Source organism: Rhizopus microsporus, assembly GCF_002708625.1.
Source record: "Rhizopus microsporus ATCC 52813 unplaced genomic scaffold scaffold_3, whole genome shotgun sequence".
Lineage (NCBI taxonomy): Eukaryota > Fungi > Mucoromycota > Mucoromycetes > Mucorales > Rhizopodaceae > Rhizopus > Rhizopus microsporus.
In genome coordinates, this window is record NW_019671918.1 from 273,353 (window position 1) to 299,274 (window position 25,922).

General features: G+C 35.8%; 9 protein-coding genes across 9 annotated transcripts; 5 read left to right on the forward strand and 4 right to left on the reverse strand.

Annotated features, from left to right (window-relative positions):
• Positions 1-1,911: 1,911 nt before the first annotated feature.
• On the forward strand, positions 1,912-3,091 carry RHIMIDRAFT_271655 (uncharacterized protein). Its single transcript, XM_023612261.1, has 4 exons — positions 1,912-2,263; positions 2,314-2,378; positions 2,433-2,812; positions 2,866-3,091. Exons 1-4 carry the CDS (start codon positions 2,165-2,167, stop codon positions 3,009-3,011), a joined length of 690 nt encoding a protein of 229 aa, XP_023468885.1. The 5' UTR covers positions 1,912-2,164; the 3' UTR covers positions 3,012-3,091.
• A 364-nt stretch (positions 3,092-3,455) lies between these two features.
• Positions 3,456-4,951, forward strand: RHIMIDRAFT_212157 (transaldolase). Its single transcript, XM_023607211.1, has 3 exons — positions 3,456-3,581; positions 3,651-3,774; positions 3,835-4,951. Exons 1-3 carry the CDS (start codon positions 3,518-3,520, stop codon positions 4,613-4,615), a joined length of 969 nt encoding a protein of 322 aa, XP_023468886.1. The 5' UTR covers positions 3,456-3,517; the 3' UTR covers positions 4,616-4,951.
• Positions 4,952-6,356: 1,405 nt separating this feature from the next.
• RHIMIDRAFT_271657 (DUF221-domain-containing protein) lies at positions 6,357-9,903 on the forward strand. The gene is made up of 7 exons (XM_023612262.1): positions 6,357-6,425; positions 6,476-6,541; positions 6,594-6,734; positions 6,792-7,084; positions 7,147-7,351; positions 7,413-7,948; positions 8,005-9,903. Exons 2-7 carry the CDS (start codon positions 6,513-6,515, stop codon positions 9,486-9,488), a joined length of 2,688 nt encoding a protein of 895 aa, XP_023468887.1. The 5' UTR covers positions 6,357-6,425; positions 6,476-6,512; the 3' UTR covers positions 9,489-9,903.
• Positions 9,904-9,917: 14 nt separating this feature from the next.
• Positions 9,918-10,304, reverse strand: RHIMIDRAFT_271661 (uncharacterized protein). Its single transcript, XM_023612263.1, has one exon. The coding sequence runs from the start codon at positions 10,132-10,134 to the stop codon at positions 9,961-9,963; it is 174 nt and encodes a 57-aa protein (XP_023468888.1). The 5' UTR covers positions 10,135-10,304; the 3' UTR covers positions 9,918-9,960.
• A 1,379-nt stretch (positions 10,305-11,683) lies between these two features.
• RHIMIDRAFT_311304 (uncharacterized protein) lies at positions 11,684-12,655 on the forward strand. Its single transcript, XM_023614719.1, has 2 exons — positions 11,684-12,083; positions 12,144-12,655. The coding sequence occupies exons 1-2, from the start codon at positions 12,052-12,054 to the stop codon at positions 12,511-12,513; spliced, it is 402 nt and encodes a 133-aa protein (XP_023468889.1). The 5' UTR covers positions 11,684-12,051; the 3' UTR covers positions 12,514-12,655.
• A 1,428-nt stretch (positions 12,656-14,083) lies between these two features.
• On the forward strand, positions 14,084-16,439 carry RHIMIDRAFT_302543 (PX-domain-containing protein; the record flags this gene model as incomplete). Its single annotated transcript, XM_023614390.1, has 9 exons — positions 14,084-14,288; positions 14,343-14,473; positions 14,564-14,660; positions 14,720-14,755; positions 14,810-15,241; positions 15,292-15,410; positions 15,459-15,706; positions 15,758-16,094; positions 16,141-16,439. 9 exons carry the CDS (start codon positions 14,084-14,086, stop codon positions 16,357-16,359), a joined length of 1,824 nt encoding a protein of 607 aa, XP_023468890.1. The 3' UTR covers positions 16,360-16,439.
• Positions 16,440-16,743: 304 nt separating this feature from the next.
• Positions 16,744-16,968, reverse strand: RHIMIDRAFT_193930 (uncharacterized protein; the record flags this gene model as incomplete). Its single annotated transcript, XM_023606000.1, has 1 exon — positions 16,744-16,968. A coding segment is annotated over one exon (225 nt), but the record flags the coding sequence as incomplete, so codon positions are not given.
• A 4,188-nt stretch (positions 16,969-21,156) lies between these two features.
• RHIMIDRAFT_234546 (VPS28-domain-containing protein) lies at positions 21,157-21,588 on the reverse strand (the record flags this gene model as incomplete). The annotated part of the gene is made up of 3 exons (XM_023608179.1): positions 21,157-21,297; positions 21,349-21,444; positions 21,496-21,588. 3 exons carry the CDS (start codon positions 21,586-21,588, stop codon positions 21,157-21,159), a joined length of 330 nt encoding a protein of 109 aa, XP_023468892.1.
• Positions 21,589-23,290: 1,702 nt separating this feature from the next.
• RHIMIDRAFT_271675 (kinase-like protein) lies at positions 23,291-24,179 on the reverse strand. Its single transcript, XM_023612264.1, has 2 exons — positions 23,619-24,179; positions 23,291-23,556 (listed from the first exon to the last, which is right to left on the reverse strand). The coding sequence occupies exons 1-2, from the start codon at positions 24,070-24,072 to the stop codon at positions 23,351-23,353; spliced, it is 660 nt and encodes a 219-aa protein (XP_023468893.1). The 5' UTR covers positions 24,073-24,179; the 3' UTR covers positions 23,291-23,350.
• Between the last annotated feature and the right edge of the window lie 1,743 nt (positions 24,180-25,922).

Sequence of the window (25,922 nt, forward strand, 5' to 3'; positions counted from 1 at the left end):
AAGTCTGCTGCATAACTTGTGTCTGCATGCTTGATGAATGTACTTATGGCTGATTATGATTCTAACCGCTCTGTTTTCTACACTACAACACCATGTTGTCTAAGGGGTCATCGTCGGGATCTAACTAATGGATTTATTCTTTGATGTGCTAATTCTATTGTTGATTACAACGACGGCTGTATTTATACTAAAACTACAAGAAATTCTCATAGTTAATGAGAGGATTGTAATTACAGCTACACCAACATTCTCACTGTTAAAGGCGTTGCATAATTTGAAAATTTAGCCATAATCATAACTGGTCTTTACTGAAATATAAATTAAAAGATTCTTGTGTCATATTATCCGAATACAAGCAGTAAAATGTAACAAACATTTCTAAATGATATAGCTTTTACACCATATAGTAATTAAAAGCTAAAATTGTCACACTCTTTGCGTCTATATCTATGGGTGTATTGAATATGTTCATTTATAACTTTCAGCAGAGTCCATTAAGAATGATACAGTACAGAGCTCGTTATTGAAATAGATATAGAAAAGAAAATATATAAATGATTAAGGGCTATTTATATTAAATGGGAAATATCTTCATGCTCTGAAAGTGCAAAAGCGCAGAGAGAAAAATAAGTTGTGCATATATTAATCTATGAAGAAATCTGAATACTGAGAAGTACATGGTAACTGAATAGGCTTTATCACCATGATACTATCTCCCAAGATAAACAGCATGCGTTGGTATTTTTTCTTTACTTCTAGCTGGCAATCATGTAGACAACTGTAATGAAAATGAATAATATGACCTACTCTTCCAATGAATTGTGTAAAAATATCATTTCATCATCTATAAAAGGAAACACTTCTCTACAATGCAATGCTTCTCACGGTAAAAGGAATAACATGACTGGTACAATAAAACTAGTGCCATGAGCAAGCTAGGAATGTTTTTTAACAATACAGGAAACGTCATTGGTTTTATTCTGAGGTAAATATTAGTCCCAAAGATCATTTTATTTATAAAAGAACAACTCAAAGATAGTATAAAGATTTGAGCATAAACAGCTAAAGTAAGATGATATATAAAAGTGCATGTGGTTACTGTATTATTAATCAATATATGAATGTCCTTGCATTGAAGATTTACTATTGACTACAAATTGCTTTATAAAGTTAATAGATTTCTAAAAGAAGACTATGTTGAACATGGTAAGCAAACTTTAATACTATTTTGACTCACTTGGAACAAATCCTCACTTGTTCCATAGCTATTCATGCTCCTGATGTTTGTTATTATGCTCGTTTGGAAGCAATCGGTATACAAAGTAAAGAGTGCTTACGTTCTATTAGTAGAAATGCTCAAATTATTGACACGTCAGCAAGGACGCGCGGCTATGTAGATGGTAGACGTGCGTGAACACGGAACTTAAACACGTGTTCCGTCCCAACAGGATCTGACAAAGAAAGGAGAGGCCAAGAAATCCTGTTAAGGTCAAGAATCAAAAGCACAAGAGCAGTTACAAACATGATTAGGCTACAGGCGATGCAGGCGCTATGGGAACCACCTTAGAGAGAAGTTTGGTATACGATTAAACAATCTTTTATTTATTAAACTCATTGGACACGCAGTATTTTTTATATTAATTTGCCTGGGCACGTTCAACAAAGTGGGGGCGTATAATGTATGGGGATGGAAGGGTACTGATGGTGGAGGGAAAACATACAATTTAAAGAAGGGGGATGGGGTGGGTGGAGGGAGATAAGCTAATTATTATTATAATTGGTAAGCAAAGACTCGGTGGTGTTAGGATTCATGCAAATTCCAACCTGGGCGGGTGCCGCAGCTATTCATAATTTGTTTATTTCCCTATAGAAAGTGGCATTAAAACCCTCAAGAGCAAGCTACTCGGAGCGGTTTGTGGGATCGAATACAGGGTCTTAGGCTTCAAATCAAAAATTTTTGATCACGGAGCTAGGGACATAGCCCCAGAGGTTTGGTGTACGCTTGTTTGGTAAAACGGTGAAGAGAAATAAAAGATCACAAAAATCTCAGCCGCAAATCTTGTATAAATGGGGCATGTGTAACTCTGGCGAATATAAATGTATATATAGCCGCATCCTGATCATAAAGCCCTCATTCTTTCTTTTTATATTTTCTCGTGACAAAATGACGAATATTACGTATTATGACTTGGAACTCGAAGGTTTAGAAGGTGTCGTGTTTTCTCCAAATACAGCCAAGACCAGATACACATTAAACTTCAAGGTAAGTTGACAAAAGTTTATCATGACCATTAGTTAATATCATAGCATTAGGGTATCCCTTATCATACAGAGTGGGTAAATTTTAAAAGCCTGAAAGAAATTATACCCAAAGTTGTGTAAGTGCATAGCGAATAAGTATCAAAAAATTGATTTAACAAAGCGTAACGTAGCCCTTATGAAGGAAGACCCACTGTACCAGTCATAGTGAACGATGGAAAGGGCATTCGAGAATCTTGGGATATTGCTAACTATCTTGAAGAAGCTTTTCCAGATAAACCCTCTGTTTTTAATGGCAATCCGGGTGTTCACAAATTCTTTGAAACCTATAGTTATAAAAATATCACCGTCAATCTTTACAAACTAGTTGTTCTTGATATTCAAGAGCGCAGTGTTGACAAAGAGTGGCACCGTCAAGATCGCGAAAAGCTGATTGGTATGCCTTTGGAGAAGTTCGCTGGACATCCTGACGATCATAAGCCTGCATTAAAGGAGGCTTTGACCCCTGTCCATGCTGTACTTCAAAAGTATCCTTTTGTTACTGGAGAGAAAGGTAATTATGATACAGTCTCATTTCTATTGATGACTAACCATAACTATCTATAGCGGGATATTCTGATATCGTACTTGCAGCTGCCTTTGTTATGCTCAATGCTATAAGACCTGACTTATTCCACTCTCACTTATTGGATCTCTTTGAAGATGATGTCTTGTCAAACTGGTGGAAGCGTACAGAATTCTTTCGTCAATAAACTACTGTACTAGTATTATGACATTGCATTGCAAATTGTCAATAAAATAAAGAACAAATTCTAGCATAAAAGTAACCACATTATTATTCGTAAAAAAAAAAAAAAAAAAGAGAAAGGTTTATTATTAAAATTAGTCATCCTTTTGGTAAGCTGTTTATGCAATCAAGATGATTTGTGTTTAGATAGCAGTCACATTTGCTGTGAAGCTTTGAAGAGTTGACCCTTTTTGATAAAAAAGAGTAATCAGATCAAGAAGAGAAGGAGGCTATGGTCTAAATAAATATATAAGCATAAGTCAAGATAAAAAAGGAAAAGGATAATGACAATTATAAGTCTATTTACAATAGATGAAAATTGAACCAATCGTATATTTTTACCTGCGCTTACATAGCAACTTGCAGTCATTATCTAAATTTAATCTCAGTCTATGACGGAAAAATATATATATTACTCACTTGGAAGCCGTTTTATATTTTCTTTTCTTTCACATACCCTTTTTTCTCAAAATGTCTGTTCTTGAACAACTCAAACAATTCACGACTATTGTTGCTGACACTGGTGACTTTGAATGTAAGTATATCTACTTGACGCGTTATTGTTATTCTCTTGTTCTTTTTTGCTTACCATTACGTGATGCAGCTATCGATCAATATAAACCTCAAGATGCTACCACTAACCCTTCTTTAATCTTGGCTGCTACTCAAAAGGAACAATATGCACGCTTGATGGATCAAGCTATCGAATATGCTAAGGCTAAGGGCGGGTAAGTTTTTTAATTATAAAACGAGCGCGTGTAAATATTGACGGGAGCATCTAAATATAGTTCTGATGAAGAAAAGGTTGGTTTGGCCATGGATAAGCTTTTGGTCAACTTTGGTACCGAAATCTTAAAGATCGTTCCTGGCCGTGTCTCTACCGAAGTCGATGCTCGTCTGTCTTTCGACGTTGAAGGTACAGTCAACAAGGCTATTGCCCTTATCAAGTTGTATGAAGAGAATGGTATCAGCAAAGATCGTATTTTGATCAAGATTGCTTCTACCTGGGAAGGTATCCAAGCTGCCCACATTCTCGAAACCAAGCACAACATTCACTGTAACTTGACCTTATTGTTTGGTTTTGCTCAAGCTGTTGCCTGTGCTGAAGCCGGCGTCACTCTTATCTCTCCCTTCGTCGGACGTATCTTGGATTGGTACAAGAAGAGTACTGGCGAGAATTATACTGGTTCTGAAGACCCTGGTGTCCAGTCTGTCACCAAGATTTACAACTACTATAAGAAGTTTGGTTACAAGACCATCGTGATGGGCGCCTCTTTCCGTAACACAGGTGAAATTGAGGAATTGGCCGGTTGCGACTTCTTGACTATCTCACCTGCTCTTTTGGCTGAATTGAAGAAGGCCGATAAGAAGATTGAACGCAAGTTAAGCCCTGAAAATGCTCAAGCTGCTTCTCTCGAAAAAGTCACTTTCTTCAACAACGAAAAGGCCTTCCGTTGGGAAATGAACCAAGATGCCATGGCTTCTGAAAAGTTGGGTGAAGGTATTCGTAACTTTGCAAAGGATGGTATTAAACTTGAAAATACCTTGAGAGAAAAGCTCAACTTGTAAATATCCCCAAAAAATCATACTTTCCCCCACCATTCTAAAAGTTTAAAAAGGTAATGCTTTTCCTTTAAAGAAGAGGTTATTTTGTATGTCCAATAAAACTACGTTGAAATGTTTAGCCATTTGACCTTCATGTCATGATTATGTAATATAATTGAAAGCCAATTCATGTCAACATACGGGATGTTTCATAGGCCACTTTTCATAGGCTACTTTGGTCCTTTTTGAAACCCGAGGATAATTGCAAGGTACCTGAAGGGCATGATTGTGTCCCCCCTGCAATCCTATTTAAATATTACCTTTTCTATTAAAAATAACAATAAGACAGGTAGACAATAGAAAAGGAATTATGCGCTTTATTTTGGATTATTACATTATTCATCATAAGCAGAATAATATATATAGTCTAATCGTTTATCTGTGGTATAATACTATTGCATTCCGAGTATCTAATAGTAAGCAATATGGAATCTTTTTATTCTTTACTTGAGACAACAGTCAAGCTTTCATCTACATATTGATTAAAAAAGAATCGAATCATATATTGAGACTTTTTCCTATGCATCTATTAACATTTAAGTATAGCGCAGATAAAGAACAAATAGGCATATTCAATAAGATGTTTAGATAAAGTACTATGGTGTTTTTCGGTTACTCTACATAAGGTAACATAGAAAATTTTGGATCAACACACATAACTGGTCCTTAAAGTTAAGGGGTAAATGCCATGCCTGATTTTAAGGTTGCTATCTGATTTTAACCTCAGACCAAGAGTAATAGCACTCGCAAGAGAGTTGTTTAATGCGTAGGGTAGTTACAGTATACAACACTTATCAGAATATCCTAAGCTATTTGGTAAGAATAAGCAAAGAAACCTTTCTTCATCTTGGGAGTGACTGGTAATAAATAACTTACAAAATAGTGCAATCGTTACTGTCCCCGGACATGAGCTAAATGGATTAACAAAATATACTCCTTCCTGTCAAAAATACAACCAATACGATTGCGTTTTGAGACATTTGAACTGATAATGATACAGAGCTAATCAATGAGTCGCAGTCTAATGTTAAATCTCATGATATGTGAGAAATACTTACTGATTTCTCATATTATCCCTACAGCGCATGAATTATAGCTTAACGTCCATTTCATCGACGATCCTTATGATCCAAGTTACACTGAAAAGTGTGTGACAACGCATCACCCATTATGACCAAATGAGCTGCCTCAAGATATATAGAAAGTACGATATATAAATAATGCACTCCTAGCATTCAATTCGCATGCATAAAACCAATTTGCTTTTGCATAACTTTTTTTTTTTCCAGTCTGTTTTGCCTTGGCAAACTAGAAAAAAATTTTTTTAGAACGCTTGATCTGAACTGAAGCGGTTACAAGAATTAAAAAGGAAATGAATGTCATGTCTCCTTGTGTTGCCCCTCTCTCTTGAAAAGAGTGAGTATAAAGTGCCATTGTACTTTGCAGAGGATAATGTAGCTTTTAGTAAAATGATGAGTGTATAATCATAGTCGTAATTAGCAACGTTATCAAGCAAATGTCTTTAGAAGTAGCTTAAAATAAGTGTGTTACACTAACGTATGGATCAAAAACGGTCTTCAACACTAAGTGATTTGATTTGGCATATTTTGGATTCATAGCTCTTCTTTAAGTTCAGGTAAAACTGGGCCTTTGTGGATAATGACGTAGACATGACTTGCTTGTTAATTTACTACCTTTTCATACTGATGTGGGTTGCACGACGCAAGCCAAAAAAAGAATATCTGTCGGCCTTTTAAACATGCATTTCCACTTGCTAAAAAGTTTGTTTATAAAAGGCAACGTCCTTTTTTCAAACCATTTTACCTTTTTTTTTGTGTTTTCATTCTCACAAGCGTAGTGAATGAGTGATACAAGAAATGATCAGATCGAGTAAATAAAAATTAAAAATAAAAACACATCAAGAGCTAAACTCCCATTTTAGTGTTGATAATTCAACGAGTACCTTCACTTCAGCTTTGTGGTTCAATGCGGTATTAGCTGTTGGTTTCTTTGGCATCTTCAATATTCTAAGAACAACAAGACCACAAACTTATTCACCAAGAAGTTATGCAGTTGAGAAAGAGTAAAGAACCTTGCTTTTTTTTTTTCTTTCTTTCTTTATAGTAACCATTATCTGTAGGAGACGCCCACCACCATTGCCGAAAGGTTATATAAAATGGATATTTGCTCTATTACGAATACCGGATGAGCAGCTTATCAAAAGTATGGGCCTTGATCGATACATGGTCCTAAAGCTTCTTCGTATGGGCATGGTTACCTTCAGCATCTATTCGCTCGTTGCCATTCCTATTTTATTCCCCGTTATCACCATTAATCAGGGCCAGTTGAGTGGATTGAATTATTTGACGATGGGAAATATCATAGACAGTCATCGTACATGGGCCAATTGTTTATTGGCTATTCTTTTGTCAGGTATAAATAACAATGACCCATGAAATGATTTAGCACGCTTTTGACACATTGTATGATACTAGCTCTTGTTTGGTACTACACCTTTCGTGAAACGCGTATATACATCAACTTGAGAAGAAAATACTTACTTAGTCCAGAGTATGCAAACACCGTAGCAGCCCGCACTGTGTTTGTGCCCAGTATCCCTGCAGATGTCAATACTGTAGAGCGTCTTGAGAAGATATTCAGCCAGTTCCCTGGTGGTGTGCGCCGTGTTTGGCTTAATAGGTAAATACACGTGTGATAAAGTGTAAATAGAACTATCAACATTTTATTTAATTTACCACAGAAAATTAAAAGATTTGCCCGACCTGGTCGCTGATCGAGACAAAGCAGTCAACAGTTTAGAAGCTGCTGTAACTAAGGCGATCCTTGCCACTTATAAGTATCATTTGAAAAAAGGTGATCTCAATCGTGTAGAAGATGGTGAGACCAAAGATATTCCCGAAAAGATTAGACCGACACACCGTGAGCATTCACTGCCTGTTCCTTTACCATTCATTGGACATAAAGTAGATACCATTCGATTTTACCATAACAAGATCAAGGAATTAAACGAAACCATTCAGCAAAGGCAACAAGAAGCACCTGACTTTGACCAAGTCAATTCAGCCTTTATTGAGTTTCATAACCAAGCTGCAGCTCACATGGCTGCACAGACTTTGATCCATAAAGATGCAATGCATATGGCACCTCGTTATATTGGTATTGCTCCTTCCGACGTTATTTGGGATAACATGGGCATCCGATCCTTCGAACGTCTTGTACGACGATTTATCAGTATGCTTATTACTACTGCTATCGTCATCTTTTGGGCTGTTCCAGGTACTTTAATTGTATATGCTCTGTTTTTAACTTTCTAACCCCTTTTTTCAATTCAGTTGTCTTTGTACAGGCTGTTGCCAACTTGCAAAAGTTATCTCAAGTCTTACCTTTCCTTAACGGTCTTAATGCCTTGGGTCCTACTGCTGTAGGCATCATTCAAGGTATTCTACCTGCTGTTGCCCTGGCTATTTTGATTGCCCTTGTTCCTGTGATCTTTACATTTTTGTCTAAAAGTGAAGGTATCCCTCAGACTTCCTTTGTCGAATTGTCTGTTTTGCACAAGTTCTTCTTCTTTCAGCTCATCGATGTCGTCCTTGTCTCTACGCTTTCCGGTGGTTTCTTTAGTATGGTTGATCAACTCAAAACAATTGCTCAAAATCCCCTGATCGTCGTAAATATCCTGTCTGAGAATTTACCACAGGCCTCTACTTTCTTTATCACCTTTGTCATGCTTCAAGCCACGAACCAATCAGGTCAAACTATGCTTCAACCAGTCCCTTACTTACTATCGTATATCAAACCCATATTTGCGACAACACCTAGAGACATATACAATCAAAAGAGAACCTGCCCGACTGTCAACTTGGGTACTTTGATCCCTGGCCAAACTGTCATCTTCATTCTCGGTCTAGAATACGGTGTGATCGCGCCATTGATCTTACCCTTCGTCTGTCTCTTCTTCTGTCTACAGTACTTCGTCTACCTGTATCAGTTCTTGTATGTCTTTGAGCTTAGCTATGAAACCGCTGGCCGTGCTTTTCCTAGAGCCATCCGTCACATTTACATTGGTCTATTTATCTCTCAGCTCACTTTGATCGGTCTCTTTGCTATTCGAAAAGACGCACTGGGTCAAATGATTCTCATGATCATTACCTTGATTCTAACTGCTTTTGCTCTGTTTTATTATGACAAAGCGTTCAAGCCTCTCTTTAAATTTCTTCCAGTATGCGCCTTTGAACCTGTGGAAAACAAAGTGGATCTGGTCAAGGGTGAATCTGTCACCTCCGATAGCTCTGATTTAACACATCACAACCATGCTGATGCTGCACCTCAGACTTCCCCTCTTACCAAAGTGGCAACCCATAGCCCAACTCGTACACCCACAGAAGCCTTTGAGGCCCGTCGACACTTACTTGATCGACTTCATGATGAAGAGCTTCATGACGACAGAAAGCTCAAGGTAGATGATCCACAGGTGATAAATACGGCCAAATCGCTATATGCCACAGAGGCTTACATGCATCCCTCTGTCTATGCTCCCAAGCCTACAGTTTGGTTACCAGAAGATGACTTAGGTATCACGCAGAAGGAAATAAAGGATTTGAAGGACTATGATATGAATGGCAACCATCGTGGCGCTACTATTGTCCGTAATCGTAAGGGTAAAGGACATGTGACGATTGATGAAAATCGCTTGATTATCGAGGGTGAAGGTATTCCTGGTGCAGCTCCTATGGCAGTTAACATGTCTAATGTGAATAACTACGTGCGTGTCCTTGTGGATAGCTATAACCTTGCTGATGCCGCACTAATGTATTAGTTTTTACCTTATTCTTTAATACTTACTTAATGTCTTTTTAATATCCTTACTTTAATAAATATATTCTCTAATAGTTCTGGTAATTCAATTTGAAAGTATCACGTTTTTTTTTTGTTTTCTTTTGAGTAGGACAGATCACGAAAGAACAAACAAGTTGACTACTGCTACATCAGAAGTAGGATATGGCACTGCTGACCACTATTCTGTTGTCTTTTCAAAAGCCAATTACACAAGTATCTCAAAATATGCAGTAGTACATGAACACAGTAAACTTGCTCATGACCGCAGTCTTTTGTTTTTGTAAAAAGTATCACGAATTTCCAAATGCGTAGAGATGTCCGCGTTCTATTTTTGTTTACAAAATGAAAGTCGCATGGTACCAAGTTTATACCTTGTTCAATAGTCGGAATGTTCTAAATACTGTGTTTCCACTCTCAATTTACCGAATGTTTGAATTCGTCAGATACATTGATCACAAACCTTCTTTATTTAAGCATTTAGAATTTACATCGATTGAGTGCTGAACGAAATTTTGTAAATGTTCGACAGGAACATCCTCACTACCTTCAGTTATTCTCGAAGAAAGAGTTTCTGTATCCGTCAACTTCTCTCTTTTGACTCGTTCCTTAAGTACTTTCCAAAACATCTCGATAGGGTGAAGCTCAGGAGGAAGATATACTTGTGTATATCCCCTTTAATTAAGGAAAACAAGTTGCAGTGCGTTACAATAAAAAAAAAATCTTAAAAAAGCAGACTTTTATAAGAGGATTCTAAAAGTGAATAGAGTAACTTCAATACAGAGTCTTTTCTCTTCTCTGTCCTAATATTGTATAAATTTTATTCTTTATACATTTTTAATAGATTCATTGTCATTTTTTCTCTTATTCATCCTCATTATCCGAGCTAAAAGGTGAGCTATTCATTCTCATACACTTTGCGTATTGCAGCTATTTATCTGGTAATTTTATATTCGTATTCTTCTTGAATAGTGACGGCAAATCTTTCATCTCAACATCTTCTCTTGCGACTTTAAGTTATCTTGGTGAGATTGTGCAAGTTCTTCGACACGTCGAAGGTTATTTTCTATTTCAATCTATAAATACATATTAGCGTTTTAAAAACCATATTAATTTAGAATGCATATATATCCACAAAAAATACATACTTTTAACTTCCAAACCATGTTTATCAAGTTTTTTAGCAGTATTTCCCTTGGTTCATTGTGCTTCAGATTAACACCGCTGCATTTTTGTAACAGGCATACCTCCTTTTCGACTAAACCCATCTTCCGAACTCTGAACTTGGTTGCTTATAAAAGTAAAATTAATAACGAAATACGCCTTTGGATCATATCAATAATAGTTACGTGTTCCTTGTAAAAAGAATACATTCATCTTTTTAAAAACTTCTTTATCACCATAATGAAATTTTCTTCCGAGACTGTGCAACATTGATACTAGGCCATATCCAGCTTTTACAAAGTCTTGGATTTCTTTATACCAGTTAAGTTTTTCAAAGGGGCCTGTTGTTTCAAGTATGGCTAGTTCGTAAGTAAATCCGGAGAGAGTTGGGGTGTATATGCCGCCGGCATTATAATAATTTGAAGTGTCTTCATTATAATGTTATGTAAACACGAATATATGAAGTGTTGAACACATTACATGAGTAAGTGATCTGGTTGTTGTTATCAGTCTTTTCTTTATTATTTCGAACTTGTACTACAATAAAAGACAATAAAATAATTGAAATGAAAATTTTTGATCTTCATCTTCTTGAGTGAGACCAGGAAAACAAAGCAGAGACAAGGGATGAGGAGGGTGGGAACAACTAAGACCGCCTACTCGTGTAATGTGTTCAGCACTTCATATATTCGTGTTTACATAACAAAACATCATAATGATAAACAATATTCATCTATGTGCCACACCCCACAATAATCATGTAGGAAGCTACTGTCGACTCCGGAAAGAGCCCAAAGCCTTAAGATGAAGCGGACATGGCAGGCATTATCTTTCTAATTGTTCCTAGATAATGTTACCATTTTGTCAAGAGACCACTTGAAGTGTTCTCCCCTAGTTTTCGGTCTAATATTTCTAAAGTTTTTGCAAAAGAGAATGAAAGAGCAAAAAAGAGTTTTTTTGAAAAAGATTAGACATGTAATAAATTACGTCATTAGATTATTGAAATAATAATATAAAAAGCCTAAAGAGTCATAAATAGGAATATTTATATATAAACAGAGAAGGGTAAATCAACGGCATGTTGAATATTGAAAACAATCATGGTATTGCACTTACCCACTCCAATATCAACATAATCAATGACCGTGTGTCTGAAAGTTCTAGTCCGTGTTTTGTTTTGCAGATAAAATCAATACTCCATTAATCACTCTTTTTTAACCCAATTTCGGTGGTGTAGACGACCAAAATCCACATGTTAGTTTATAATAAAGAACATTTAGCATCTCTATACTAATGCTTCGTTTTTGTAGTGGATACTGAATGATATATCTATCATAAAAGTTCTTCGATGTTTCAGGCAAGAATGCATCAAAGAAGCACAGATGAGAAAGAGCTTGTCAGAGTGCCATACATTGTACGTTTTGATTATTTTAGCTTTTTAACAATGGAATGTTTATATTTATTTGCATATTAGGGCACTTTCATTTATATTCTTGATCTCTAGTCAGTCGACCATCTTTTCCAAGATGAAGTTCAATGAAAAAGTTGCGTTGATGAAAAATTTGGACGTTAATAAGAATTTAAAAGTGATGGAAGAAAGCACTATTTTAACATACTACCAGACTACACAAGCCTTGCAACAGTTTGGTATTGATGAAGATGAAGCAATGAGCGAAATGGAGAACATTAGAAGCAGCTGTAGTGGTCATGAGGCGAAAATGGCGGTAAGAGCTGAATTATTGAATTTCTCTTCAAACCAATGCGAATCAAACCTAATAATCGAAACTCTGCGTTCATTCTTGATAAATTGTGTCATATCATTAGGCAAAAATACCAAACACTAATTGTGATTATTAAAGAAAATAGGGCGGTATAGTCATATCTAGGGGTTTTTTATTTTTATTTTTGAATATCATCAGTTTATTACCATAAATCATAAAAAAGAAATCATAGATTATAAGTGCATGCAGGCCCACCATATTTCCCTCCACAAGCTTTGTTTCTGCATTTACCGCAACTGTTTGCGCAATAAATCTGTTTATGACCACCTTTACATTCAGCATAATTTGCATAATGTGTTTGCCCGTTTTTTCTTCGTATTAGTCGTAAAATCTGATTGAGCAGGTTGATTTTGATTTAACATAGACTGATATCGATTTGGAAGTTTTAGAGTTATTGGTTGATATACACCGGTCGATTAAGGAGAAGGCGGCTCTGGTGAAAACAAAATAGCGTTTTTCAACCACTTCTGGTGGTCTCGGTTGAGGTAAAGCAGGAAGGGAGTAAGAGAAGTGTGCCTCAGATTAAGTAAGACTTCTAACTTCTTGAGCTAGGTCAATATTCAACAACACTGAATCACCATACTTTTTTCTATCAACGAGTATGTTGAAGTAGGCTTCAAGATGCTTGGGTGTAGTAATTTTTTTTTGTTTGGTACACAGAAAGATGACCATTCTTTAGCAAATTTCTCGAAGTTGGGCTTTTTGTCTTCATTGAATTAAGTTGTTACGCAAATTAGGCTCCGTAAGAAACTTAATATAAAGCTGTATCTCTTCTTCAGTGTGAACGGCAGTAACAGCAAGTTCAGTTTGTTGGTATTCAGAAAGAAATTTATATGTAAAGCCACCAGAAGAATACAGATATTAAAGGCAGTTGGCAGGGGAACATTGAGAATAATGTTACAGTTGAAAGAACAGAACCAATGCAAAGCTCCAAGTCTTCTTTGTCAAGAAGTGCATCAGGTTTAAAATATCAAAAAATATATGGACGTTGAAATAAAGCAGGCCTATAAAAGATATACTGTACAATGCATCAAAAGCATCTACCTACGAAGAGTAAGTATTTATATATATGATAAAATGAAAGTTTAGGAATGTCGATAAATCTTGCGTTGCTATTTTACTGTCTTAGTCTCTCGCATTCATACATTTCTGGCATGTTCTGATGGTACTTGGAAAGATCATATGGATCCAAGAAGACGTACAATAATACCCTCAATAAACCATTGCCTGATTGGAAGGTATGCTTTGTTCCAATCACTGTTGCCTCCGTTCCAGGCTCCGATGAGATGGTAATAAAGGCTCTTTCACGCCACACTTTATTTTCAGATAATAAGTATTATTTCTTCGCAACCACAACTGTCTCGTTTTAGATTAAAAACTTGTATCTAACCCGAATTCATGCTCAGGAACATTTCTTTAATTTCTGAAAGGGGCATGAATAAATTGATGATAATTTCTCGTGCTACATTTCACGTCATCCGATCAGAAAAAAAGGGAAAAACAGAGTAAAGGGCTTTTCCTTGCTTCTCTTTTCCCTCTTTCTTTCTTTTTCCTTATTCTCTATTTTTCATCGCCCCCTTTTTGTTTGTGTGTGTACGTGTGTGTGTACGTGTTGTATTTACATATTTAAAAAATGTCTGAGGATTCATTAAGCGCCATTCTTCAACCAACGGATTCATTCTTTATATCAACCGAACCAAGATCTATTTCATTTGCAGTTGAAGAAGAGGACCCGTGGAGTACGACTAGCTTTGACCCTGTTGATGACATACGTCAGCCTTTGGCTTCAAGTACAACCATGGAACTAACAGAAGATATTACAGCTGCCAATGTATTAGGTAAAAACTATATCATGTCATAAAGGAAAAAGACGTTATTAAAAAATTATGTAGTCGGAGTCGATTTACCAGAAATATTTGACACAGCTTATATCCGAGCAGGACCTATCGGTGACCGAGTGAGTATTGAATCATTAGAGACAATTATTGGATTGGGAGGACTTGGACCACGAACCTATGAGCAAGTAGGTAAACATTGCAATTTTGGTTGTTATTCTGTGATACAATCGTATGTGAGGCGAAAGAAAGATATTAAATGATATTATTTAAAAAAGATTGCTGCTATTGTCATCCCTGCCGGTGTCATGTACGTCACAAGAAATGAGTTTAATACAGCCTTGGCGTTATTAGCATGTGCTCAAAAAAACATGGGTAAGATAAGGATGAGAAAAAAAGAGTGACGTTTAGATGAAAGGCTCATATGAAAATAGATGTATCGTTAATGAATGTATATCAACACAGAAATGGTAAGTTATGATTGACGTAAAGAAGGTAAAAGTGGTTGTTTATACTATATGTAGACTTGCCTATTCCTTTATTGCCCAATTTGGAGCTAGTTTCTCTTAAACCAAATAAATCCAAGCAATCCGGTTTTGAAGACGATCCATGGCGTCTATCCACAAGCCCACCTACATCCAATATATTTCCAGTTTACGAAGATAACAAGGCCAAGCAGACAAATGGACAGGCAAAGAAAGTCATTGAAGAAACCTCCAAGGACAATAAACCTATTGTCACGCATGACTGGTTCTCGGATCTTGATCAAATTACGGTTACTATAGCAGAGAAAGAGGGATTCATTTTTCCACATATCAATTACTGGGTACAGAGTCATAATCGACAGTCGTCTGTAAGAAGAAGATATAGTGACTTTTACTGGTTTTGGGAAACTTTAATGAAAAGATATCCCTTTAGAGTAATTCCGTCTTTACCACCTAAAAAGTTTTCAGGAAGTAAGTTCATGTTTCTGAAATGCATATATACATATTGACTCTGTCAATAGAGGATGATGTGTTTTTAGAGAAGCGTTGTCAAGGCCTATCCCGATTTATTAACTGCGTAGTAAGACACCCTGTATTAAAAAAGGATGAAGTAGTATCTATCTTTTTGACCGAAGAAACAGTAAGGCATAGATTTTGTATAAACATCAAATAACTAACGTCTTTAAAGGAATTCGCAGCATGGAGAAAAGGAGCTCATGTGCCATCTAGTGAAGAAGAGTTTATAAGAACGAACCCAAATACAGAAGAACTTGATCCTTATATACCACAAGACCTCGACGCTCGTATCGAAGCTGTCAGGAATAGATTACCTAAATCGATTGAATACTATGAACGTCTTTGTTGTACGATGGAGCGCATGATACAGCTAAAAGAAGCAAGAATTCAAGAACTAAAGCAGTATCACACAACACTAAAGTAAATAGGACTTGATAACTATTTTATCAACATACTAAGTATCTTCCATAGAGAGCTTGGTGTTGTAGAGCAAACATGCTTTGTGCCTAATTGTCAAGCGTGCCCTCACGTGGTACGTGGCTACGAGTCCGTAGGGAACTATATGGATGAAGAAAGCGTCATCATTCAGACTGAGTTAGAGAATTCAAATGTACTTGAAAGTCTCAAGCGACATAAAGATATTCTCGAAAGCTTTCTTGAGATGCTGGAGAGAAAATCAAGATTGGATATTAACCAATTAGACTCTTTAAAAAAGAAAATCGCCATGAACACTGCAAAAGTCAACCAGCATCGTGGTGTTCCTGGACTGGAGTCTGAAGTAGAAAGATTAGATGCAACTATTCAAAGTGTAAGAGTGTGGATATAAATAGTAAGATCACTAAATTTCATTTTAGGACACCGAACGCATGAAATACCAGCAAAGAAAGGACGTTCATATTCGCTATTGTGTAGCAGCTGAGTTGAGTTATCTACATAAGCAACAGGCATTTGTTTCTCTATTTTACCAAAACTATGTACATGAACAGCTTCAGTTTAATCGCAAGACAATAGATAACTGGAAAGCACTTGAAGCCCTTTTATGTAACTTACCTAAACCAGAAGATCTTTTATAATAAAATATAAAAAGCAAGATACCCATCTATTTGTTGCCCATTTGAATAAGAAATAAAATAACAAGGACGTTTTATTACTAATATACACACAGCATTAAACAAAAGAAAGAAGGAAGAAAGGGGGATAATACGATACAATAATGACGATAAATAATACAAGAAAGAAAACAATATCTATATAATATGCATATACTTGCGTAGAGTGATAATATATATGTATATAATGTATATATATATATATATAGAAGGAATGAATTATACACGGGAATGAAGTGAGTGCTTCTTTTGTTTCTTTATCATGTCCAACTGTTCTTGTTGCTGTTGTCGCAGCTTGGCATAATAACAAGGCGGTGGTATCTGGTAATTCTTTTTATCTCTTTTTAAATGACGGTTGAGAGCATCTTGTCTAGCAAATGATTTATTGCAGTATTGGCATGAAAAGGGCCTCAGGCCCAAATGTAACTTGGCGTGTCTATTTCTATCATGTTGTCTTGCAAATGTTTTAAAGCATATACTACATTCAAATGGCTTTTCGTCCGTATGTGTTCGTTTATGTGATTTTAGGTTATAAGTACGTGTAAATGTCTTGGTACAGCCTTCAAAGTCGCATTGATAGATGGCAGGGCTCTTTGCTGATGTTTTGTTGGATGCTTTCTTGTGAGGTGAAACTGGTTGCTTTGGTTCTTTGATCTCTTCATGTACAGTGGATGATGTGAATAAATCATAAAATGATTGTTGCTGCTGCGGCTGATAAAAGAAACTGTCTAATTGAACTGAAAGAGGGGATTCGCTATTACTACAAATACTATCTGTCGTGCTGCTTGTCGTGCTAATGCTCGAAGAAGGCACCACAGGAGATGGGATAAGTAGTTCCTGATCATAGACAGGAAGCATTGGATATGAGTTTTGTACTGAAGAATAGTATAATTCCTCAGGATAGCACGACATGGTCTGCTGTTCCATTTGAGAATAACAATTCAGCTGAGGGAAGAGAGTATAAGCAGTGGATTCCATATCAGATCAATAACTGAAGAAGAAGGTAAAGAGGGGGAAAAAAGAGAAGAAATCAAAAACTCAAACTTTAATATAAAAAAAAGGAGCTCTTGTCATACTTGACAAGGCTGATTCACATGAAGCAGGCATCTTTTAAACAGTTACAACGAGCGCGCACCTAAAGATTGTGTGATACATGACTCAATCTCTCACCCGATCCACATTTGTTTGAATTACCAAAATAAGATGGCCGAGAGCAGTCCTCTGTATTTGGAAATCAAAAAAAGGTTTGCCTTAACACTTTCCCCAAAAAGAAAAATTTGGCCATGTCAGCCCCTTCTCTTTCCCTTTCTGTAGTACTTTATATATATATATATATATGTATTCCCATACTACTACAGATACATGTTCTTTCCTTTTGTATCCACAACAAGAGCCTTTTTCTTAAAGAGAGAAAAGAAATGTTGATTCATAAATAGGAGTGGTGGGGGTAGATGAGTAAACCTTAATAATATAAATTCTGTTACACAACTGCTTATCATCAAAAAAAAACTAATACTGAATTGAAGTTTGCTGTAAATACAAAAATATGTGTTTATGTTTATTTCATTGATACAATCAAAAACAAAAGAAGAGGAGATAATTGACAAAATGTACAAATGATAAAAAGAAAGAGATGATGATCGCTCATCTTTTGCTCTTATTGCCATTGTTTAACTACGTAGTTAAAAAAAAAGAGGATTTCTGTTACCATGGATACAGAGCCAGTATTTTATCCGACATTAGCTTGCATTTACACACGCACACATGCAATTATTTCCGCAAGGACGGCAAGGACGCATTTGAAACTCCTTTTTATGAGTGTACAGTTAACATAGCTAATGTGTATTTGCTTGTTTCTCATTTCATCTGTATGTCTAAAGATATTTTGGACTTTTTGTTCCTTCTTTTTTGCTTTATGAGGTTGTATGTGCTGGCAATTACATTTCAGTTGCTTAAATACTTCATTAGATCAAGGGACGATGATAACAAGTGACACTGTACTTTTTAAGTATTTGTCATTAAGCTAATTACAAAGATGAATTATGCATATGCTATAGATTAACATTATCTAAATTCATGTACAAATGCCAATTCCAAGTGTTAATAAATCACGAAAAAGAAAGGATTTTTGGTGGAGTTTACTCTTTCTTTAGCACCAGTTGAGTTTAAACAAACAAAATGTATTATTCTCTACTATGCTCCCAAAAACCTTCAATCCCCAATTAAAACCAAATGATACGCCGCTTGACGTATCTACTCACTTTTTGAGCATTTATGATTATAATAAAAATCCTTATTATTCTCTTTTCTTTTATTTTGCATTATTCCCTTATTGGGATTTATGGACTATATGGATCTTGGATAGTTTTTTTATTACCATGATGTGTAACACAGCTATTGTAATGCTAATAACGCCATTATAGGAAGGAAAAACAGAACATGTCAAGCTGCTGTTTAAATACACTTTTTAAATTACAAAGTCATACACACAGATATGGGACATGAACGGTGCAATTCTATTTCTAAAAAGACAAGGCTGCATAAGTCTTTATATTTTTGGGGTATTCATAAGTTGTAGTTATTTGCTAATTTAAGTCACAAATAAAAGGGACGCGAAAAGACGCTTGGTTGGTACCTCTCTACATGATATCACACTATTTCTCTTTTGCATAAAAATGAATACTACACTATTGGATGCATAATTACGGAAAGGAACGGCAAACGGCTATTGTTGCCCGTGTGCTGATCCTTACAAGGGTGTACTCTCTTGATCAATGCTTCATTGGTTGAACGAGTTTCCTATTTTATACTACACTTTGTTTTAATGTCTACTATAATGTAGCCTTGATAAAGTTTGCGATAAATACAAAAAATCAAAAATTCACACAAGGCGTTACACTCTTCCCTTTTTAATAATTTTGTAGGAAAGTTCCCCTACACCAGTCCCTGGCACAGTAACTCAATTTAAAGGCACCATGCTGTAAACAAAATATCTTGGCTTATCTTGGCAAAGGAAAAATGTCTTAAAAATGAACAAAAAGCTATACTAGCTTAGTAGCTTCCTTCTAATAAAGTGTGTTTAGTTAAAGTCTTTGTTTAAAGCCCTAATAGCTTCCTGAATGCCGTACGTAAATGCAGTATATGTAAAGATTCACAAAAAGAGCTTACTAGATTAAATAGAGTTCTATGCATGAACCTTTTGTGAATGCTGTTAAATACATGGAATAAGAACATTCCCTGTGTTCATTTGTTCTTATTAACAATATGAAGCATACATGGATACACAAACAAAGTTTTCTTGGAATCGAGTTGTACCAAAGCTCTACTTTTGATTCTTAGTTAACGAAAAGATTTGCCATGTCAACATCTTTATTTCGTATAGTTATATTACTTGTACTCATAGTTTATCTTTTTACAAGACGCAGGATATACGTACTTGGTCTATATTAAAGAGACAACGGATTTGGTTACAATAACTGGACTTTAAAATGGATACCACCCTGCAGCGATCCTGTTCGCGTTTTCTCCTTTTTCAGCCTTTAAGCATTGATGATCTGTAAAACGTGCTGCCAGGCAACGATAACTGTGGCGAACCATCTGTATTGCACAATAAATTACTGTGTCTCGTAGGACGAATCAAACTAGGATTTTGAAACGTGGAATGTATTCCTTTCGTTTTTCTATATTCTATCTCTTTTCTATAAAGCGAGAACCTTCATGCGAGCTTAATCATAGTCTCTACTACTGTATTTACAAAGAGCAGAATGATATCTATGCTCTTTCTTTGGTGTGCTGATCACCAAATGATATTCTCAGTCGCGTGGTTATTACTGGTTATGAACAACTTGTGTACCTGTGACTATTCACATTCACACTGCTTATCTTTTTCTTCCCCTCATTAAATCAATAAACACACTTTGGGTTTCCTCGTTTTATTCATAGTCTCTCTCTGCTTATTTTTTATTTCTTTTTTTTTTTTTTTTACAGACTTTGAATGTATTCAGTACGTTCATCAGACGACTCTGGTAGAAAAAAGAAGAACAAGAATAGTAAAAACAGGAAATGTAATGAATATATTTTGCACTAGTATCAAAATATAGTCTTGCCTTGCCTACTCCAATGACATTTTAGTTATATGCAGCAAGATATATAATCACATACACAGATTGATAAAAAAAAAAAAGAAAGCGTGTATCTTTCCAATTTGGATAAAGTTTTCCCTCTGACAAGAGTGGTCAATGACACATTTTATATTTGTTTGGTCACTCCAACTGCGCATTGTGTACACTTACGTTCTATTCCTTAATAGAGAAAATTGATACAGAGTAATCCGGGGTATCAACCATGATCAAGGAATAGCTACCTATTCAAATGATGCAAACTTGTATTAAGCACATGTTTATATGTCGTGTATTAGATGACAGCATTTGCATATAAAGAGCAGTTCTAGTCTCCTATAAAGTCCCCGTTAAATCCCACTACATTAGAATCTCTTTTAAAGGTAAGTTTTTTTTTTATATCTTACTCAGTGAAACGGTCAATAGACAGGTAGTGGGTGTGCAATAACTGTGCCTTCTGATACAGGTGATACTGTTATTATGTTTGGTGGTAAAGCGATAAAAGTGTCCCCTATGGTTATTGAAAATAGAACGTAAAACATATATATATAGATCCTGTAATAGAGGTGAATATATACATCAGCTAAAAAATTAATAAATAAAAATAAAAATATATACTGAAAAAAAAAAGGGTTGTTTATTATTACTGTGGTATAGTATCTTTGTGTTCTCCACTGAGTAACCTGTAAAACTCTATATGTAATTGTTCCATTTCAAAGAGCATCTGCCTTGCTTGTTCCTCTGTAATCCTATCACTTGCTTTCATTGAATGTAAGGTAATCAACTATTGTCGAATCCTTTGTTTTCCTTCAAAATCAGCAGGCAAGGTCGGTACTTTATTTAGCGATTGGATCAAGTCTGCAAGGATAGGATGAAGTTCATCCACCGCATATCGGTTTAATTGTAATGTATCCATAAGTGTAATAAAATGCTAATAACTGGTTATAATCATGTAGTGTTTTGTTTCTAATAATCTGCTTACCTGAACACTCTCTGCAATGTATTTCGCAGACTTACCCATATCGTTCTTATTATTGCCAATGGCATGTTCATAGGTTGCAGGTACAGTAGTCATCGAAAGGTTATGAACTCTTTAAATTTCCGAAAATTACGATGTTGCTCATGGTACATCTTGCCTTCATTCAGTAATTTTCAAGACGTAATCTAAGGAAAGATTACAAAAAATAAAAAGAGAAAATCGAGACGATTTGAATGATGTATATAAAAAAAAAGGCAAAAAAAGTGAATTCTAGTTAATAATGGAAATTTACCAGCGAGTGGGTCCTCCTTTGGCCGTTATTACTGCCTTTACACGGTTTGGCATGCTGTCTATTAGCTAATTGATTTTATGCCTTGGGAGCATAATCCAACGCATCCTCCATAACCTCCTTCAAGTCATCCATGGTCCCCATCCCCGTTCCATTGAGTTTGATTTCTATCTTCATTTGGTACCAGAGATTTTCAATGGAGTCCAAATCGGGCAATTGTGCGGGCCACTTCAGCTTTTCAAATCCATGCTCTTCCCTCCACTTTCTTGCATAATTTGCAGTGTGGACGGGTGCATTATCTTCCATTAGAATGGGATTTTGTAAGCTGTTGTAAAAACCCAGCAAAGCTGATCCATACACTTGCTTCACAAAATCCACTGCCGTACACTTATCTTTCTTCATAAACACCAGAGTCCCGTTGAAGGTAATACCTCCCAGACAATCAATAAAGACCTCCCACTTTTGAGGCTAAGTAAGCTTCCTCATACCTTTCTTCTGACATTCTCCACACTCTTATCTGCCTAGAGTATACACCCTTCTCAAATGTAAACTCATCGGCCCAAATGGCTCTCCTTCAGCTCTCTAAGTCTACTTTTTGTACTTATCTGCAAAGGCTAGTCTTGCCTTCTTGTTCTTCTCGCTTAAGAACGGCTTCTTGGCTGCAATTCTGCTTCCAAACCCATCTTTTTTATTTCCTCTCTCATCTTTATCTTTACAATCTCGACAGGGAAAATGTTTATAATTTCTTGCAAAGTAGCACGTCTGTTATTCCTCAATATGATTCGAAGACGCCCGCGATCCCTTGCTTTCAACTTCCGAGAGCGTCCACTGCGTGGTAAAGGAATGATGGTTTGTGATCTCTTAAACTTGCGAATTATCCGAGTAACCCTTTGGCTTATTGCAACATGCAATGCAACAATGGGTTCACATTCAGTGGCGGTTAACTGAACTGGGTTAATATTATTATTCATATTTAATAAAAAGAAATAACAAAAGTAATCTCGTCAGAGCATGTGACTACTTTACATGACCAATTCATCGAGATTATACAGAGACTCATTGACTTTTAAAATGCTGTCAGGGTCCCTTTTTCGTACTGTAGTGTCCAGAATTGAATTCAGAACCTCTTCAAACGTCAGTTTGAAGCCTGAAATTATCTTGGCTGATTTGCAATATGTAGATACACATGGCAGACTCAGAATTGCTCTCTTGTAACATGTATTACACAAATACCCCGTAGCGAGAACGGTTTGAAGAAAGCAGAGTATATCAATATATATACCCTCTCTTTGTTTTCAAAGGAGGGGTATAAAGGGCTATTTTCAAGTTATATGTTTTATTTTATAATAAATATAGATTAACCGCGAAACTATTTTCATGTAAAAGAGCATGAAAACAGTATTGTAGAGTCAATCCTTTATGTCTTGTTTCGTTCAGGAAAAGTTAAAACCGATATTGTTTCAGCAAACTTGCATATTCGAAACGTAATATTTTTATGTGATGAAGAAAAAAAAAAGGGGGAAGCAAATGAAGCATATATTTATATGGTTGGAAAAAAAATTTTTTTTTTCAGTGACTCACTTTTATTAATTGAAAGTAAGGATTCTTGGGTGGTGGATAAGGACCTTTGATGATGAATCGAATTATCTTTTTCAAAACTCGAACAGACTTCTTCTTTCTTCTGTTTAAAGTGAACCAAGGATGATTTGGTAACCGATTGAGTGATATTCTTGATTCTACAGGTGAAAGCATTTGTTGAATAAGGCTTTTCGCTTCTATATAATACACGCCCCCTTTTTTAGTTTCAAGAGATACAATATATTGTGAAACTGCTTACCAGGCGATAATGCATTGGGTATTGGATATCTGAATTGAAGCATTCTTTCAAACAATGCCCTATCTCCCATTGAATCCGAATTAAAAGGATACCTTCCTACCAATAGCCTGTATAATGTAATACCCAATGACCAAACATCGACAGAGTCTGCATGATATTCATGATGAAGATATAATTCAGGTGCAATATATTGCAAATTTCCACCAAATTCTATAAAATCTTCACTTGATCCATTGTTCATTATGAACCTGATTCCTTCCAATTTTTGATCATCATTAAAAAACAGCTGCATGCTCTTTGGTCTTTCGAGGAATTTACTGTCGTTGGCTGATTGAATCCATTTTGAGAATATATTCTTACATTTGACTTCACTCATCCTCTCCTCTATTACGGGTTCTGCTTGATTCAATAAGAATGGCCAATCGCATATGGGAACAAACTTTATTCTACTCATCTTTTGCTTGACAGTAGCATTTTTCTTTTCTATCAAATAAGTTCGAAAAAGAAGAAGAAGGAGGAAGAAAGAAGAACCTTTAAAAATAAAAAAAAAAACAGTTTATATTTATGAGGCTTAAATGACGTTATACATCCAAATCGTACGTTTTTCCTGTCTTTATTACATAATTGAATGTAAAAGAATAGAGAAAAACGATTGTACTACTTCCCCCCTTTGTCTAGAACCTTTTTTAATTAATTCTATAAGCGATTACGTGGCATAGTCTGTGTAATTGAAGGGTAGTTTAATGAGAGAAAATAAGCTTTTGTTTCATATCCTGTAGTACACACGATTTGTTGTTTAGATTTGACAGAATATGCTTATCGTTGACTGACGATGCACATGACCTAATCTACACGCATACGTTTTTTGATCAATTGCTTTCACTACAGCTGAAGAAATTAGGTTGGGCCACGAAAAAAAAATTGAGCCACTTCAAAAATATTTGGGACACAAATTTTGAAAATAGGACAACCAATAAAAATCTGGGGCACCAAATTTGAAAATGGGACACTTTTCCAAAATGGGTCAGCGCTTCAAAAATGGGACAGCCAAGAAAATATGGGACACTTATTTGAAAACAGGACAACAAGCGAAAAGCAAAGATATTTGAGCAATTTGAGCGGTTTTACACTTATTGCTTTATGCTTGAATTATGAGCTGGTTTTTTTTTCTTTTCGTAAGGGAACCTTTTTTGTCTGGTAAGCTTTTTCTGGCATGAAATTCATTCGTTTTTAGTTGTGTACTGTAAGGTTTGCCACCCAAGATCAAAGAAATTAGCCAATGAAAAACCTCGAGTAGCCTACTCAAAAAATATTCAACCAAAAGATCCATGCCAATCCTTATTTATTTAAGTGAAAAAGGTTTAAAATGAACAGATTAACGTTAAGAACATAATAGAGAAAAATTCCAAATTTCAAGTCTACTCAGTGAAAGAAAATTGGGTAAATAGATTTAAAAAATTAAATCCAAAGAAAGAGATAGTGATTATTTACGTTAATGATGGGGTAGAGGTTGAAGAGTTGAGAGGTAGCTGGATTAAAGCCTGTAGGCCATTAGGTTGGTAATGATTAACGATAAAAGGCTTGGAAGGTGTAGTCTGACTGGCAGGTATAATGGTAAAAATCGCATAACTAGTTTTTAAAATCGGCTTTCAAATAAGGGAAACACTACATGTACCAGAAAATACACCAGAAGGTAGACTAGTTCTACGGGCGCTATCTCTATCCACTACCTATGATGTTTTCCAACAAAGCTTCTGACCATCTTGCTTGTGTTCTTTTCAAGAAGAAGAAATAAAAAGAAATGCTGTTATCTATTTATTCTAATTCTATGTTGTCCGCTTGATCAATGAAGACCATTTAGCTCACATGTAATTATGATAAATGATAATTTACTCGAGCCTTACATGTAGTGCCTAGAAGAAGCGCCCGTAGCATTGGCCTATTTTCTGATACATCTTCCGGTGCATGTAGTGTTGGCCTTAGATCCAGATTCGGATTTCGCCTCAACGTATTTTAATTTCTTGGTGACATCATTTGGATTAGCGTCTCTTTGGGCACGTAGGATTATTGGAACTGCAGCTCATGGATACATGTCCATTGTCAACTAATGATAGCAATCAGTGTTCATTATCAATTATAGTAAGCGTACTCGATCATCAAGATCAGCCTCTTATTTGGATTTACAGGTATATATTCTAAAATCAGACAACTCTCTTGTTGTATTCAGCTTTATATTTGGAATAAGGTCAATAAATCAATGATCAACAAAGTAGACTCTACATTAAAAAGAGATTACTATTATTG